The sequence below is a fragment of the Nannizzia gypsea genome, genomic scaffold, assembly GCF_000150975.2.
Source record: "Nannizzia gypsea CBS 118893 supercont1.7 genomic scaffold, whole genome shotgun sequence".
Lineage (NCBI taxonomy): Eukaryota > Fungi > Ascomycota > Eurotiomycetes > Onygenales > Arthrodermataceae > Nannizzia > Nannizzia gypsea.
In genome coordinates, this window is record NW_003345195.1 from 801,419 (window position 1) to 816,262 (window position 14,844).

General features: G+C 48.4%; 7 protein-coding genes across 7 annotated transcripts in view; 4 read left to right on the forward strand and 3 right to left on the reverse strand.

Annotated features, from left to right (window-relative positions):
* Window positions 1-489: 489 nt before the first annotated feature.
* Window positions 490-1,413, forward strand: MGYG_07599 (alpha/beta hydrolase fold protein; the record flags this gene model as incomplete). Its single annotated transcript, XM_003170308.1, has 1 exon — window positions 490-1,413. One exon carries the CDS (start codon window positions 490-492, stop codon window positions 1,411-1,413), a length of 924 nt encoding a protein of 307 aa, XP_003170356.1.
* A 640-nt stretch (window positions 1,414-2,053) lies between these two features.
* Window positions 2,054-3,223, forward strand: MGYG_07600 (disulfide-isomerase tigA; the record flags this gene model as incomplete). Its single annotated transcript, XM_003170309.1, has 2 exons — window positions 2,054-2,576; window positions 2,646-3,223. The coding sequence occupies 2 exons, from the start codon at window positions 2,054-2,056 to the stop codon at window positions 3,221-3,223; spliced, it is 1,101 nt and encodes a 366-aa protein (XP_003170357.1).
* A 442-nt stretch (window positions 3,224-3,665) lies between these two features.
* MGYG_07601 (hypothetical protein) lies at window positions 3,666-4,091 on the reverse strand (the record flags this gene model as incomplete). Its single annotated transcript, XM_003170310.1, has 3 exons — window positions 3,666-3,742; window positions 3,839-3,944; window positions 4,026-4,091. The coding sequence occupies 3 exons, from the start codon at window positions 4,089-4,091 to the stop codon at window positions 3,666-3,668; spliced, it is 249 nt and encodes an 82-aa protein (XP_003170358.1).
* A 398-nt stretch (window positions 4,092-4,489) lies between these two features.
* On the forward strand, window positions 4,490-5,820 carry MGYG_07602 (rRNA processing protein Ebp2p; the record flags this gene model as incomplete). Its single annotated transcript, XM_003170311.1, has 3 exons — window positions 4,490-4,654; window positions 4,722-5,439; window positions 5,522-5,820. The coding sequence occupies 3 exons, from the start codon at window positions 4,490-4,492 to the stop codon at window positions 5,818-5,820; spliced, it is 1,182 nt and encodes a 393-aa protein (XP_003170359.1).
* Window positions 5,821-6,405: 585 nt separating this feature from the next.
* On the reverse strand, window positions 6,406-8,369 carry MGYG_07603 (hypothetical protein; the record flags this gene model as incomplete). Its single annotated transcript, XM_003170312.1, has 4 exons — window positions 6,406-7,410; window positions 7,466-7,624; window positions 7,689-7,954; window positions 8,072-8,369. The coding sequence occupies 4 exons, from the start codon at window positions 8,367-8,369 to the stop codon at window positions 6,406-6,408; spliced, it is 1,728 nt and encodes a 575-aa protein (XP_003170360.1).
* A 304-nt stretch (window positions 8,370-8,673) lies between these two features.
* MGYG_07604 (tRNA pseudouridine synthase 4) lies at window positions 8,674-10,012 on the forward strand (the record flags this gene model as incomplete). Its single annotated transcript, XM_003170313.1, has 2 exons — window positions 8,674-8,710; window positions 8,781-10,012. The coding sequence occupies 2 exons, from the start codon at window positions 8,674-8,676 to the stop codon at window positions 10,010-10,012; spliced, it is 1,269 nt and encodes a 422-aa protein (XP_003170361.1).
* A 1,095-nt stretch (window positions 10,013-11,107) lies between these two features.
* Window positions 11,108-14,844, reverse strand: part of MGYG_07605 (ankyrin repeat protein) — a gene marked incomplete at both ends in the record, with an annotated part of 3,957 nt that continues 220 nt past the window's right edge. Inside the window, 3 exons of the mRNA XM_003170314.1 lie at window positions 11,108-11,142; window positions 11,209-14,514; window positions 14,625-14,786. Of these exons, the coding sequence (XP_003170362.1) occupies window positions 11,108-11,142; window positions 11,209-14,514; window positions 14,625-14,786 (3,503 nt within the window). The remainder of the gene's footprint in view (window positions 11,143-11,208; window positions 14,515-14,624; window positions 14,787-14,844) is intronic.

A 14,844-nucleotide genomic window follows, 5' to 3' on the forward strand; every position in this document is an offset into this window, starting at 1 on the left:
CGCCAAGAGCCAAGTGTTAAGCGGGAGTATTAGTCATCCTACTAGTAAACAAACACTCTGAAACCGCCGACGAAAAAAGCGACAAAGTTGACGGCGTTAGTTCGGCCTCGTCCTGGCTGTCAAGCATTCTTCGCCCGTCTTAACCTGGTCGTTATGAGCTTCTTCTCACGACGGCGAGGGGCCGTTCACCCTCTGACCCTGGCCCGATGTGCCCCTGAGGACGGAGTAAGGATAATGGCGGAGATATGTATATAAGCTACCGCGTCGAATTCACCATCAAACTAGAGGTTTCGCACGAGAATCGTCGCCTCTGATGACCAATGTGGCCCTGGCTGGGTATCGAGCCCTTGCATACCATGTGTCAGCTGTCATGAGCGCCGTTGTCTGGGCAATTTACTCGTACGACTTGATGGGCTATTCGGCTTGGGAGTCCTCACGGCTAAGAGTCCTGGTTGTCGCCTGTCTAGATTCTGATTCTAGAAAATAATAATGGCTACTGCATCCATGGTCTCTGTTGGCACGCATCGCCTCTTCATATCCATAAGTGGACCCCCACGGTCTGTCAGGGGTCCTATTGCCGTCGTAATAGCCGGGGCTGGGGATGTCTCCTCCTCATATGTCGCGGTCGAGAGACTAGTTGCACCCTTTTGCGGAATTGCCTTGTTTGACCGGTCTGGCCTGGGTCGCAGCGAAGACGGGCCCCAGAGGCACACGGCCACCGTGGCTGCCACTGAATTACACACACTGCTTAACCGGGCAGGCATTCACCCACCATTTATACTTGTTGGTCACTCCTACGGCGGAATAATTGCGCGCGAGTACCTCCACCTATATCCAAGCGATGTGGCAGGTATGGTTCTCGCGGACGCTGCCACAGAGAGAACCTGCCATTACTTCAAGATACCAGACCCGAACATCGAGGCGGTGCTGGGATCTCTCAAGTACTCGCAGGTTACGGGGCTAAGGGACGACTCGGTTCTCTCTCGTGATGAATGGAGAATGCGGGCCGCAGATATCTCTAGGGGTGGGGTAGCCACTCAAGCTGAAGCAGCCGCGTCTACAGAAGTATGTGAGACTCTCAGACAGAAGGAGCAATATAAAAAATGTGCTCTGGGTGCCAAACCGTTAAGTGTAATCCGCTGCAATAGTGCAAGGGACTACGAACGGATCTATGAGGCAGGCGTCGCGGCGGGAAATGGCACGGAAGCGCAGCAAAGAGGATTTCGAGAACTCTTGGATAGGTGGGATGATATTGACCGCTTGTTAAAGGAAGAACAGCTTCAACTGTCATCAAGGAGTCGGCTCAGGCATGTTCCTGACTGTGGCCATAACCTTCATCTCGTTCGACCAGATATTTTTGCGCAAGAAATCCAGTGGGTACGGGGGGTAATCATGATAGAGCCCCAACTTTAAACCTGGGCTCACTGACTGTTCATAACGATGCTTCGCTTTGTTCACTTGAACGCCATGACCATGGGTGTGTAGCGCCCTTTCTGCCCATAATATCCTACGGTGATGATGATGATGTCTGCATAGAGCTCTCGGGTGATTGCTGAGCGATATCAAGCCTGTGTTACTAAGCAAAGCTTATTTTAAGCATAAATTTATCTTGGTCACGTCAGCCAAGGTTAGCCAAGCTTTGCTGTCCAACAGTGGACCAATTAGAAAGCCGTTAAATTCGAGAACTTCCATAGGCCGAACAAAACATATATATAAACAACCCAGACTTTTATACCGACGGTGCGAAAACGTCGCACTGGCCGTTAGGGTGTTCCTAGAGGACCTTTATATTAGGGGTAAAGGAGGAAAAGAGCAGTAAATGGTGACGGGGACACAGGTAGAAAACACAGCCCCAAAAGAAGGGGAGCTTTACCCGTTGTGGTTAGATGGTCGACAACCTCGGCAGCGGGCCCACTCGTTAGTTAGCAAGCGTGGCATCAAGCAACTTAAGCTGGCGTCAGCACCGACCATCAACAGAAAGCGTTTCTCCCACTTAACTACTCTGTAGTTATTTACATATCTTCTTGCACCAACCACCTGGACTACGGACACAATGACTCGCCTAAGCTACCTCCTCCTCGCCTCCCTCTCTGTCTTCAATGGCGTTCTCGCATCCAAGTCCGCCGTCTTGGACCTTACTCCCGACAACTTTGATAGCGTTGTCTTGAAGTCTGGCAAGCCAGGCCTCGTCGAGTTCTTTGCTCCATGGTGCGGGCACTGCAAGAACCTTGCCCCCGTCTATGAAGAGCTCGGCCATGCATTCGAGTCTAGCGGCGAGAAGGTCTACATCGCGAAGGTCGACGCTGATGCCCACCGACCTCTAGGCAAGCGATTTGGCGTACAGGGCTTCCCCACGCTCAAGTGGTTTGATGGCAAGAGTGATAAGCCAGAGGACTATTCCGGTGGAAGGGATCTGGAGAGCTTGAGCGAGTTCGTTGCAAGCAAGACTGGTCTCAAGCCTAAGACGAAGAAGGCTCAGCCCAGCGAGATTCAGATGTTGACAGACTCTACTTTCGATAAGACCATTGGTGGTGATAAGGATGTTTTTGTTGCTTTCACTGCCCCTTGGTGCGGACGTATGTGGCCTTCCCTAGCCCCTGGATACGAAGTTCAACTGCATTGATGCTAACATGCTACCGAAACAGATTGCAAGACCCTTGCTCCAATCTGGGAGACCTTGGCCACCGATTTCATCCTAGAGCCTAATGTTGTCATTGCAAAGGTTGATGCTGAAGCTGAAAACTCCAAAGCTACGGCCAAGGCCAACGGCGTTGCTTCTTACCCAACCATCAAGTTTTTCCCCCGTGGCTCCAAGGAGGCCGTTCCCTACACCGGTGGACGCACTGAGAAGGACTTCGTTGACTTCTTGAACGAGAAGTGTGGAACTCACCGTGAAGTTGGAGGCGGCTTGAACGATAAAGCTGGCACAATTGAAGTTCTTGATGCCATAATTGCCAAGTACATCTCCGGAGCCAGCTTTGAGCCCATGGTTAAGGAGATCAAGGAAGCTGCTGGAAGCCTCTCGGCCAAATATGCCGAATACTACGTCAAGGCTGGAAAGAAGCTGCAGGAGAACTCTGAATATGCTCAGAAGGAGCTTGCTCGTCTGCAGCGCATCCTGAACAAGGGAAACCTCACTCCCGAGAAGATCGATGATTTGGTTTCTCGAAGCAACGTCCTCCGTCGATTCTTGCGTAAGGAGGAGGCCAAGGACGAGTTGTAATTGGTGTTCAAAACAATATGATTTCAACGTTTCTTGATACCTGCAGGGTAAGGCTTATGTCGAAATTCGGAACAAAAGGACTGGTCGTTTTTATGCTGTTCTATAGCTATGAAAAATTGCCTATATGATTAGACGCTATTTCCATATATCTAGCGATGACTTTAACAAAATATTATGTTGTGTCTTTGATCTTGAACAGAAATGGACATTCAGTGGGGTATCTAACTAGCTAAATAATAACTTCAAGTAATCCACCATTTCATAAAAGGCGTAAACCGTAACTTGGCTTGCTCCAAACTTGCACTGCGTCTGAAAATCTAACGGGTTCATCGTTCTGAGCGATCCTCTTTCACTGGTTTCTTTATCATGACCCACTCGGGATTTCTATTACCACCTGGCAGCTATCGCATTATTACTTTATAACAGTAATAACACAAAAGCATCAAGCCGACTGGGTAGAATCTCGAGCGGAAGCAATCGAATTCTCAAGCTCGTCAATCCGCCGTGACATATCATCCACTAAAGGTACCCATCACATCAGATATTTGGTCAAAAAAGTTCAAACGACAGCGCACGTTAAGTATGGCTGGTTATATGAAAGGGGAAATCTCTCACATTTCCCTAGTATCTCCGTAGAGACATTCTCAAAGCGATTTTGTAGCTGATCTAACAGCTCGTCAACGGCAGTCACGAGTTGTTGGGCACCGCTCTCGTCCGTCGCCTGTCAAGAGAAAAATTACCGATTAGCAGGCCATTCATAATACGGTACAGAGTCGTGATACTAGATCAGTCTATAACTTACTCCTTGTGAAGACTGCTGGTCGCCGTTGGGGGATGCGACGTATGAGTTTCTGTTTGAAGCACTCATGTTTTCTGCTTCCGTAAGGTTCCAAGGAATAGTCTAAGTCACTACTAGGCCCCGCCAGGTATAGGGATGCTGATATAGTAGAAAAGGGGGGGATGATAAGGCGATATGGCCGGCTTGTGCCTGTCTGACCAAGGTTGATGTGTTTATCGTTGGCTTGCAAACGTCCAAGCGGGCGGAACCTCGAAGTGGAATCAGATAAGATAAGATTAGCTCTGCTTATTAATACAAACTAACTTGTTTTGATCTAGCTCAATATCCAAAATTTTCTAAGCAAAAGCAAAAGATTTGAAGATAGCAAATTCGCTTTAACGCACCAGGAACGCTTTTCTTTTTCCTATTCTTCCTTGAAGGGTGTTGATTTTCTTCATAACACCATCAATAATAATTGACAATTAATCATGGCGAAGAAAAGCAAGCTTCTTTCTGCTTTGGACGCGCATAAGGGGCGCAATTTCGATCTAGAGCATCAGAAAAAGCTACAAAAGGCAGCAAACAAGAGGAAAGAAAAGCAATTGAAAAACACAGAGGGTGAGGAGGAAGAGGAGGAAGATGCTGAACGATTGGTAAGATGATTGGCAATTTGTTATTTGAAGAATATGGAGCAACCGCTAATAGGTAATGTTCATGCAGAATGGTGTTACCCTTACCAACGGAAAGGAAAAATCAGATACCAAAAAGAGTGCAAAGAGCCAACGAGACGGGAAGAAACCCAATAAGAGGGATGATGACGAAGAAGTAGAGGAGGAAGAAGAAGCAGAGGAAGAGGACGAGGACGAGGACGAGGAAGAGGAAGATGACGCAGAAAACGAAGACGAAGACGAGGAGGAGGAGGATGATGAAGAAGATATCCCACTCTCAGACCTCTCTGGCGACGAAGCGACAGATGTTATCCCCCACCAGCGGCTAACCATTAACAACTCCACTGCCATTCTATCCTCGCTGAAGCGAGTAACCCAAATAAACGACCAGATGCCATTCTCCGAACACCAGTCCCTCATCTCCACAGAAACAATGGACGTCCCAGACGCAAATGATGACCTTAACCGGGAACTCGCATTTTATAAAGTCTGTGCCGCAGCAGCGAAAACAGGAAGAGCGCTATTGAAAAAAGAAGGAATACCGTTTTCAAGGCCCACAGACTACTTTGCTGAGATGGTGAAGGACGATGAGCATATGGACAAGATCAAGAAGAAATTGTACGAAGAAGCCGCCAGCAAGAAGGCCAGCGCCGACGCGAAAAAGCAGAGAGACCTGAAGAAGTTTGGAAAACAGGTGCAAATCGCCAAGATACAAGAGCGACATAAGGAGAAGAGGGAAACTCTGGAAAAGATTAATGACCTGAAAAGAAGTATGTTTCATCGTCCCCTCCTACTTCATCATTTGCTTTATTCAGTGGATGTAAATGCTAATATGATATGTTTGCGCTACAGAACGCAGAGGTGCGGGTAACGGTGAGACAGAGGAGAGCGAACTATTTGATGTTGCGCTTGAAGAGTCGAGCAAATCTGAACCACGCCGCGGAGGTCGAGGTAAGGATGGAGAGGGATCTCGCTCCAAGAGACAGAAAAAGGATGCCAAGTTTGGCTTCGGTGGTAAAAAGCGCTTTGCGAAGAGTGGTGATGCCATATCTAGTGGTGACCTGAGCTCGTTCTCTACTAGCAAAATGAAGGGGAAGAAAACAGGGGCAGCAAAGAGGTTAGGCAAAGGTAGACGCCAGGCAAGACGATAGGAAAGATATAGTATCCAAATCCATGGCTTGATACTGCAACTTGCTCTATATTATTGTACAGTCGGACACATCTTCCTTGGCTGGCAAAAGTTTGGGTCTTTGGTAGCGTCGAGTTACTCTTTGTTTACATTAGTTCTGGTTAAGGAGTAAAAATAATTAGAAGCTTTTCTCACGGCACAAGCTTGATCTTTTTCTGGGGTCCTGTACTGCATATAAAATAAACAGCAAACAACATATCATATGCAACCCCTGCCCCCTGAGGGGGTAAACAAGTATGTATATACCAGGCTCTTAGTTCCGTGACGACAACTTCAGAAGTCCAGGATGCCTGCTGTATACAGGATGCAGGCCCCGAAATGCGTCTGTTGCGTTCTGTAAATACTCAGAAGCAGGGGACACATTTATATATTGGAGGTTGGTTTGGGCGGATAGAAGCCACTTTAGGGTAGCTGGTCCGGACCCGAGTTCATGACGCAGTGCATCTTGTGATGCAAGGGCCTAGGCAAGCAATACGCATTGATCTGTCGAAGCGAATCGATGGGGATTTTCTCGGGGAGAGTACGAGTATTTGCGGTATATGGTCTTTCATATGTTTATATTCGTAGGCGTCGGATCAGTAGAGTCTCCTATAATATCCTGAAGCGCAGGACCGCCTAGACCACGGATGCGGCTTAACAGATTATTCACGGAGGCATTCACGTTCAGGCGTTGCTCCGCAAATACTAAGTCAAGTTTTGATTGAGTGTCATCGGCATGAACGAGGCTATGGTCATCAATTGCTCCCTTCGACCTCTTCAACGTAGCTTTTGGTATTTGTTTCCCACATCCGGCAACAGGACAAACCCATGTATCTGGTGGGATATGTCCGTTCGTGGTTGCACTGTCACCCTGATCGACCTCCCCGTTAAAATAGGGATGGTCTCCATTTTCCGCAGGTGGTGAAGATTCATGAATCAACTGTGCTCCTCCTTTTGTTGGCGTGTCTTCTGCAACAAGGATATCCTCCATATCATCTTCGGAGTCCACGGAGGCATAGTCTCGATTTCGTTTACCAGCTTTTTCAGACGTCTTTGGCCGAAGAATTGATTTTCGGTTCCTCCGCTTTCGATTCTTCTTTACTGGAACTTCTTCCTCATCCTCATCCTCATCCTCATCTTCCTCTTCGGGTTCTGAGCCCGATTCAGATGCGTCTATATTCTGTCGGCGTTGGAGAGGCGTTGCGCCAACTGGCGGGATATCTGAAAGTTCCGTGGCCTCTTGCAATTGCCGATATATTGCCCTTCGATTCCAGTCTGAGGATGTTCCCTGTGCTTCGTCCATAAGTTTTATCACACTTCCTGCCCGTGAATTTACTAGATTGATTGCATCCTCCAAAGAGCTCATCTCATATTTCTCCAGCAATTCCTCGGCCACACTCTTCAAGTGTAATTTCCGCTGGGCTAAAAGACCCGCATCTTTCATATCTAGGATAATTTCGAAAATGGCATTGGCCTGCGATTTTTCGGGTTTAGTGATATCTTCGAAAAATGAGTTTCCCATCACCACGTCTGATTTCGAGTCTTCTTCCGAGTCATTATCGTTAAACAGATCCTGAGGCAATGTCAGATGTTGTTATAGAGAAGATATCAGGGTAGGACTTCGGTACCGGAAACTCTTCACGCAGATGAGAATAGACCAAAGTGCTAGGCCAGTCAATGTCTTCCCTCCCTTGAACCATTTGTCTTATTAGAAATTCATGGTGTTTGTGAAAGACCTCCAACGATTCTTCAGCATCCTCACAGGCACCATGTGTATGTCGTGTGTACTACAATCAATTTCATCCATCAGTATGTCGATATGCTTGGCCGGGGTAACGGTAGGCGACGGACCTCATCCAGCAGAAGTTCCCAGGTCAGCTTCCGATTCTTCCTCTTCCGCTTCTTAGGCTGGTGCTGGTCAACTAGGAAGTATAGCAGATCAACAGCTTCGACAACTTCGTTGAACATAGGCTTGTAGCCCTTTGCAGGAGAAATAGAAAACCACCCCGCATCGCCAGCTGCCCAAATTCCAACTCCGCCATCACCATCTTGTCCATATGCATAATGCGTCACATTTTGGATGACCACGCGCTTTTGAAGATAATCGCCGTCGAGAACTGCAATGAGTAATAGAGCAAATTGTCAGCGTGGAAGCTCTATTTAACGGAGAGGGGTGTATGAATTGTAAATTCCGGAACCGACGGCGGGGAGATAAGAGTTCGCATTCTTCTTACCGAGAGATTCTTGACCTTCATCGACTTCCTCCAGCTGCCCGGTGACCGTCAAAGGGTTGTCTTCTGATGCAGAGAGGATGTTCGCATACCGCGTCTTGCCAGGAATGTAGACCTTGACATCCTTCAAGGTAAACTCCTCCCAGTCATTTTCATCCGTCAAGGCGGGATCCTTGGAGGCTAGGACCTTTTCTATGCGTGCTGTCATGTCTTCGAAACCACCATGATGGCGAACAGTGTTAACGCAAAGCTCAAGATGCTTTGGATGTTTGTCAAATGTTGAAAGCACAGAGAGTCGCATCGGCGGCTCTGATAAATAAGGTTGTGTCAACGTAACTACCGTAATTTATCTGATTTACGTAGATCTTTCTGATAAATACGGTATGTATAGTACACAGTTAACCTTCTGGATTGTTTGATCTTCCAAAGCTTCAAAAAAGTCGCAACTTTCAACTTTCAAACCTGCCATTGAGGCACCAAGTACACAGAATATCTACTTTATATCAGAACTATTTTTGGAGAATTACGAGGTGCTACAGTATTGCCCGTGAAAAATCTGTTCCTCGATGAGCTTTCGCCGCCTGAATCTGAAGCTTCAATCCGCAATGTCTGACGCTGCCAGGACTATGGACGGCGTTTTTGGTCAGTCAATGCTTATGAAAATTGACCCTTTGCGTACCCAGAAATATTCACTAATACTATATATGTGCAGCTGTTCATAAGCCGGCAGATATTACCTCCGCGCAAGTCCTGCGCGACCTCCAGAGGCAGTTCAATAGATCCGAATTCTTCAAGCCGTGGCTAGCAGCTGAGCGTCAGCGATTAAAAGAAGAACCCTCTTGGAATAACCGGCGTCGAGGAAAGAAGTCGAAGTATATAGATGTCAAGCTTGGTCACGGCGGAACTCTCGATCCAATTGCGACAGGAGTCTTGATAACAGCCGTTGGAAAAGGCACCAAGCAGCTCAATAACTTTCTTGCATGCACGAAGACATACGAAGCTGTCGTTCTGTTCGGTGTAGCAACGGACAGCTATGATAGAGTCGGGAAGGTGGTTAGCAGGGCACCGTATGAGCACGTTACAAGGGAGAAGGTTGAAGAGGCATTGAAGAAATTCCGCGGCAAGATTATGCAACGGCCATCTATCTTTTCGGCATTGAAGGTTAATGGAAAGAAACTATATGAATATGCAAGAGAAGGAAAAGAGCCGCCTGCCGAAATATTAGAAAGACCTGTTGAAGTTTCGAATCTCGAAATTGTGGAGTGGTATGATGGAGGTTCGCATAAGTATGTGTGGCCTACGGAAGAAGCTGAAGGCCCAGAGAAAGATATTGCGAAGAAAATGCTAGCAAAGGACTCAACCGCTATGGAAGCCGGAACTACAACCAAAACTACGAGTGATTCCCTTGTTGGTGACACATCAGGGCAGGATGGAACAAGCCAGAAAAGGAAAACTCCGCCTCCGCCGGATACAGCAAACGTTGATACACGGGAAGATACAACGGCAGCGGAGACAAGTATCCCAGCAAAAAGACAGAAGCTGGACTCCGAAAGTCAAGGGGAACAAACTACCACTACCGAAGACAAAGAGTTACCTGCTTCAACCACACCCGCAGCGGAGGCGGAGCCATCCCCAAAACCACCAGCTGTGAAGCTGACGATGACCGTGTCCTCGGGGTTTTACGTCCGGTCTCTATCCCATGATTTGGGGCTTGCTCTTGGAAGCAATGCTATCATGAGCGAGCTAATAAGGACACGACAAGGCGACTTTGAACTATCTCCTGAAAAGACGCTCGAGTATTCAGATATGGAAGCCGGCGAAAGTGTATGGGCACCTAAACTCCAACGGTTCTTGGATGAATGGAAGAATAAAGGAGTCCAGCAAGAGGAACGGGCTGAAGATAAGTCTGTCGCAGCAGATGCTAAGCAGGAAGCAGAAAATTAAGTTTCCGTCTGTATATAACTACCTTACATGGCTCTATATATGTAATTAGACATATAATTAAACAAGCACGGTGGATATATGATATGCAACATGGCAAATTGAATTGCAAGTAGAATCTTGAACGGTAATGCATGTCTGTCTATATTCGAAGGGAGTAAACAGGAGAAACACGATCAAAAGAAACTGAATCGCCAACCCAGAACAAAACACCCTCAGAAAAAAAAAAAGCACAAGTGGGAGAGCAGAAAGAGATCAACAGAGGAAAGTAGATGGTATATGGGGTTTGATCCCAGCCACGAGAATCAAGTAAAGACGGACGCCAGATAGCAAGAACAAAACACACACAAGGACTGGTATAATAAGTAAGAAGAAAAGCGAGTGGGAGGAAGTGGGGATGAGAAAGAGATAAATGAAGCCAGGGCACAGATTAAAGAAGAGCGCAGAGAGAGGATTCGATAGAATGACGACCCTGATTATTTGTTTTTTGTTTTTTGTCCGGTGGATCAGAATTGGGGGGAAAAGGCACACAAGTTCAAGGAGAATCAATTAGGAGATTGAGAATAGTAAATGAGAGAAGTAGATTGATGGGGAAAAAGTGGGGGAATAAATGAGTGTGTGGAGAAAATTAATGTAGAAATACAGGGTAAATGAAGGAGATATAGCACGGAGGAGGTTTGAATCCTGGAGGAATGTTCGGTTAACCTGAGGTTCTTCCAAAAGCGTCTCATCTTGGTCAACGGTGTTTTGTTTCCTGAGGGTTTGGGATGATAAGCCAAAGGTGTATGCAGACGCACTAGGAGGCCGGGGAGAGAAGAAGGAAAGAAAGAGTATCAACGACGGTCAACGGGGTATGAGTTGGGTTGTTGTGGAGCCACCAGAACAGGATATCATAATATCATAGAACTCATGAAATAGGAGGGTCTCAAATTATCTGAATTAATCACCTGCGGGGTGTACTTTAGATCAGGGAAGAAAGGCAGTAAATAAGGAAAGAAAAGGAAAAAAAAGAAGTGCAGCGAAAGGAATATGCGGAACAAACGCAATTTTGCAAGGGGTATTAAGGAAAGGAAGGCGACGCAGGTCTTTTGAAGGCGATTATTGGGTATAAGCATGATGAGCATCGATCAAGGCTGTTGGATCTAGTTAGTCACCGTGTTGGTCAGGTTAAGAGAGATTGAGGGAGCGAGTTGACTTACTTTGGAGAGTTATACTCTGACCTTGCTTTGATTCACAGGCGCATTGGAGTGTATTCCCATCACAGAAATCAAGGAGGATGCTATTAGGTAGCTCCTGTCTATCATGATCGGGCACGTACGGTCTTCGGAATTCAGAAAGGTGGTAGCGCTTCACCGTGTTTCGAGGGTTTCCATCGATTGTTCCGGGAGTGAGAATCAGATACCCGCCTTCATCAACTCGCATAAATCTCCGCTTCCACAGCAGGGTATCAGGGAATTGAACATTGACTTCGCCAACATCAACAACATGGACTGGTGCACTGTCCAGGGTTGGAGATTCTTGTATTATTGGTGTTTGGGGAGCAGCTGAGCCCTTTGAGTCTTTAGCTGTTGATTTTCGTAGGGAGTTTGTGGTAATGGAGGACATGCGGCGAATGATTCGTGACTTGCGGGAACCCTTTTTGTCTTCCTTTGTCTCATCTGTGCTGTCAGCGTTGCAGTGTGCGGTGTCGCTTGAGGAAGCAGAGTCGAGCATCGGTCGAGTGATGTGGGCTTTGTTGTCGAGCGGAGCGGGCCTTGATCCGGTGAAGGAGTTTCGTTTGGAACCTGTACTCGAACAGATCGAATGGCGTTTTTCGGGGCTTCTGATACTCAGGTTCGAAGGCTGGGCGGACTTGTCACCATTTTGGTCGACTGTGATCTCGCTTCGATGTAAGGCTGGCTCTGAATCTGACTGATTTTCGGACGGAGTGCCTGATGTACCACGAACAATCCTGGCAGTTACAGACACGGATTTCGACTTGGGTCGATTGACTGACTTGGAATCTCCGTTCTTCCCCGCTGCGGCCTCAGCAGCTTGTGGTAGAGCCAGGTTGCTGGGAGAAGGGGAGAGGGATCCTGGAGACTGAGATATAGAAGTGCGCTTTCTGAATTTTTCGAAGGCAGAGGGTGTAGCAGTCTTTTGTGGTTCAGGTCGGTTTGAAGCTTTATCTGGTACCTGGCTAGCTTCGCGGCTGGAGAACATTTCCAGGGCCTTGATACGTTTCGAAATGCCCGAGGAGACATTTACCTTCTTAGCAACGAGGACGGGAGCAGACTTTTCCGACTCGAAGAAAGCTCTGGAGGAAGCTACGCCGACCGGAAGGGCCTCAATATCTGATCGAGCGGAGGAATTAGAGACCATGCGAGAACCGTTCCAACGTTCAGAGGATGAACCCTTTCCGCTACTGCTTGTAGGCGTACGGGGAATGGCAATTGGCCGAGCCTCCTGTAGGGTTGCACTACCCAGCTCATCCATGAAAGAATCGTCCGAAAGGAGAATTTCCTCGTCAGCGTTGCTGGCGCCAGATGGGATATGGATAGGCTCGAGCATTGCAATTCGCTTTTCCTTCTGACTGGCTACTGTCGTATCAGCATCCTTGTCAGTGTTGGATTCCTCAGCAGCCTCAGGCTTGCTATCGGCGACCTCTTTATCGTCGATCTGAATAACTGGCGACGAAACAGCGGCAGGCACCTCCTCTACCTTTATATCTGAAGGTTCATCGGTCGTGCTTCGGGGTGTGGGAGTCTCTCCGCCAAGATCAGATTCCGAATCGGCAGCTGGAGCCGCCGCCGTCCCGTTGGTTGGGGCTACAGCTTGTTCGGGCTTAGGAGCACTATCGTCGATAGAATCTGGAATTTCTTCAGCGATACTCGACTGAGAGGAGTTGGCGAATACGGTATGTTTTGAAAGGGCGTCAGACTCTGTATCCGAGACATTTCGTAGGGTTGACGAGGAGCTGGTGTCTACCGATGATTTTTCGATCGATTGAGACGTGACGGAGGAGGACATGAAGGTCTCAGGAGAAGCTTGTGGGCGGTATGGAAGTATGGAGGAAGAGCTGGAGGGATCTTCAGCGACAGGTTCAACCATGTGGTCTGCCTGTGGTGAAGGAGCTGGAGTGACAGCTGCCATCTTCGGTGCAGAGTATGCCACTGGTTTAAGGAGCTCCAATTCCTCAGGAGGTGTCTGAGGAGGTGTGGGCTCCAAGTCCACCTCCTTTTCGGCCAGGGGAGCAGCAGCAGCAGCAGGCGAAGAAGCGTAGGCCTTCTTCTGCTCAGCAGCAATTGAACGGTGCGAAGGAGACAGCTCAACAGCTGAATCGGGCGTCGACGCCTCGGAAGAAGGTGTTTGAACAATCTCGTGCAATTCTGGCGATGTTGTAATTTTTCTGTTCTCAGAGACAGCTGTCTGTTTGGCTTGTGGTGTATTAGCAGCATCCTTGTCAATAGTTGGGCCCACCGACGCCGATCCTCCCTTAGGAGAAATTCTGCTTGGGACTTCCCCATCAACGCTCCTTTGCCCCTTTGGCTCTGGTAATTGTTCTGGAGTTTTCGATTCAGCCTTCGATTCCGCCTTCTGCGGCTGTCGAGCCATTTGCTGTTTGCGTAGCTCTAGGGCCCGCATTAGACGCTGTTTCTCTGGCGTCATTCCGATGGTCGTAGCACAGCTTCTGACTGATCTAGGAGATGAAGGCGCGTTTCTTGAAAAGGCCCCAATAATCGCTGGTGGCGGGACTAGTAAAGGAGGAACAGGGGGTGCCGTCCCTTGAGCTTGGGCATCTCCCTGCTCATAGTCTGGCTGTGATTTGGGTCGTGATGTAGACTGCTTTCTTGACCGCATTCCAGCAGGCAGCGAAGCAACCGGTCGTGGTTCATAGGACCTAGTCATGGAGCCTGCTGTCTTGGGCCGTCCGTTTGCATCCAGCGAAGGCCGCGGACCAAGTCGTACTTTCGGTCTCCGTATGCTGATCTGATCCAGATCGTGAAGAGACGGTCTGACGGACTGAGAGGAAGTTCGTGCCTCGGGAAGCGGCTGAGATAGCTGGTCAAGGAGATGCTGCTGGGCAATGCCATTTGCGCGAGTTGGAGTGTTCAAAGTGGGGGCTAAGGGTAATGGTTTGTATGCGAGTGCGTCTGGGGTCAACATGGCACCACCATTTGGCTGGTCTTTCGACGCTGCGTCCCGCAACATACTGCTGGGTACTGCGGTGGCTTCTGACATCCCGCTGAAGACACTTCCTGCCCTGCTATGGCTGGATGAGGTTGGAGCACGCTTGGAGCGCTCCTCTTCGTCTGCTCCGTTCTCCTCGGCATCTTCGGTGATTTCTCCAAGTCGTCGTTGTCGCAGCGAGCTGGTCGAAGAAGTCATGGAGCCAGATGCGGCGTGCAGCATGCAGGTGGAAGAGAGCGCATTTTCGGTGAGTTCAGATGGGGTAGTAAGTGAAAAGACAGTATCATGAGGCGAGAACCGGTCGAGAATCGACTGAAACTGGACAGTAATCCGAGCTATAGAGGCAGAGTCAGCGCTGTACAGGTCCCATTATGCAGTTGATCGAAGATAGAAAACATCATCGTGCTCATGCAAAAGGAAGGGGAAAAGAGCAGATATGAAGTACCTTGGATGAGTCTCGAGATTCCTTCGGGCACGTATCTGAGTATGATCTTTCTCCGGCGATACTGTAGGAAGCCATACAGCGGCGACTTCTCCTCGTAGGCGCTTATGGTCGAGCGAATCTCCACGACGCCCCCGGTTCCCTTGTGTAGTAAAGCAACGACATCTCGCGAGACGTATTAAGCAGAAACCTACATCCAGCCAGCCAGTCAGTCAGTACTAAG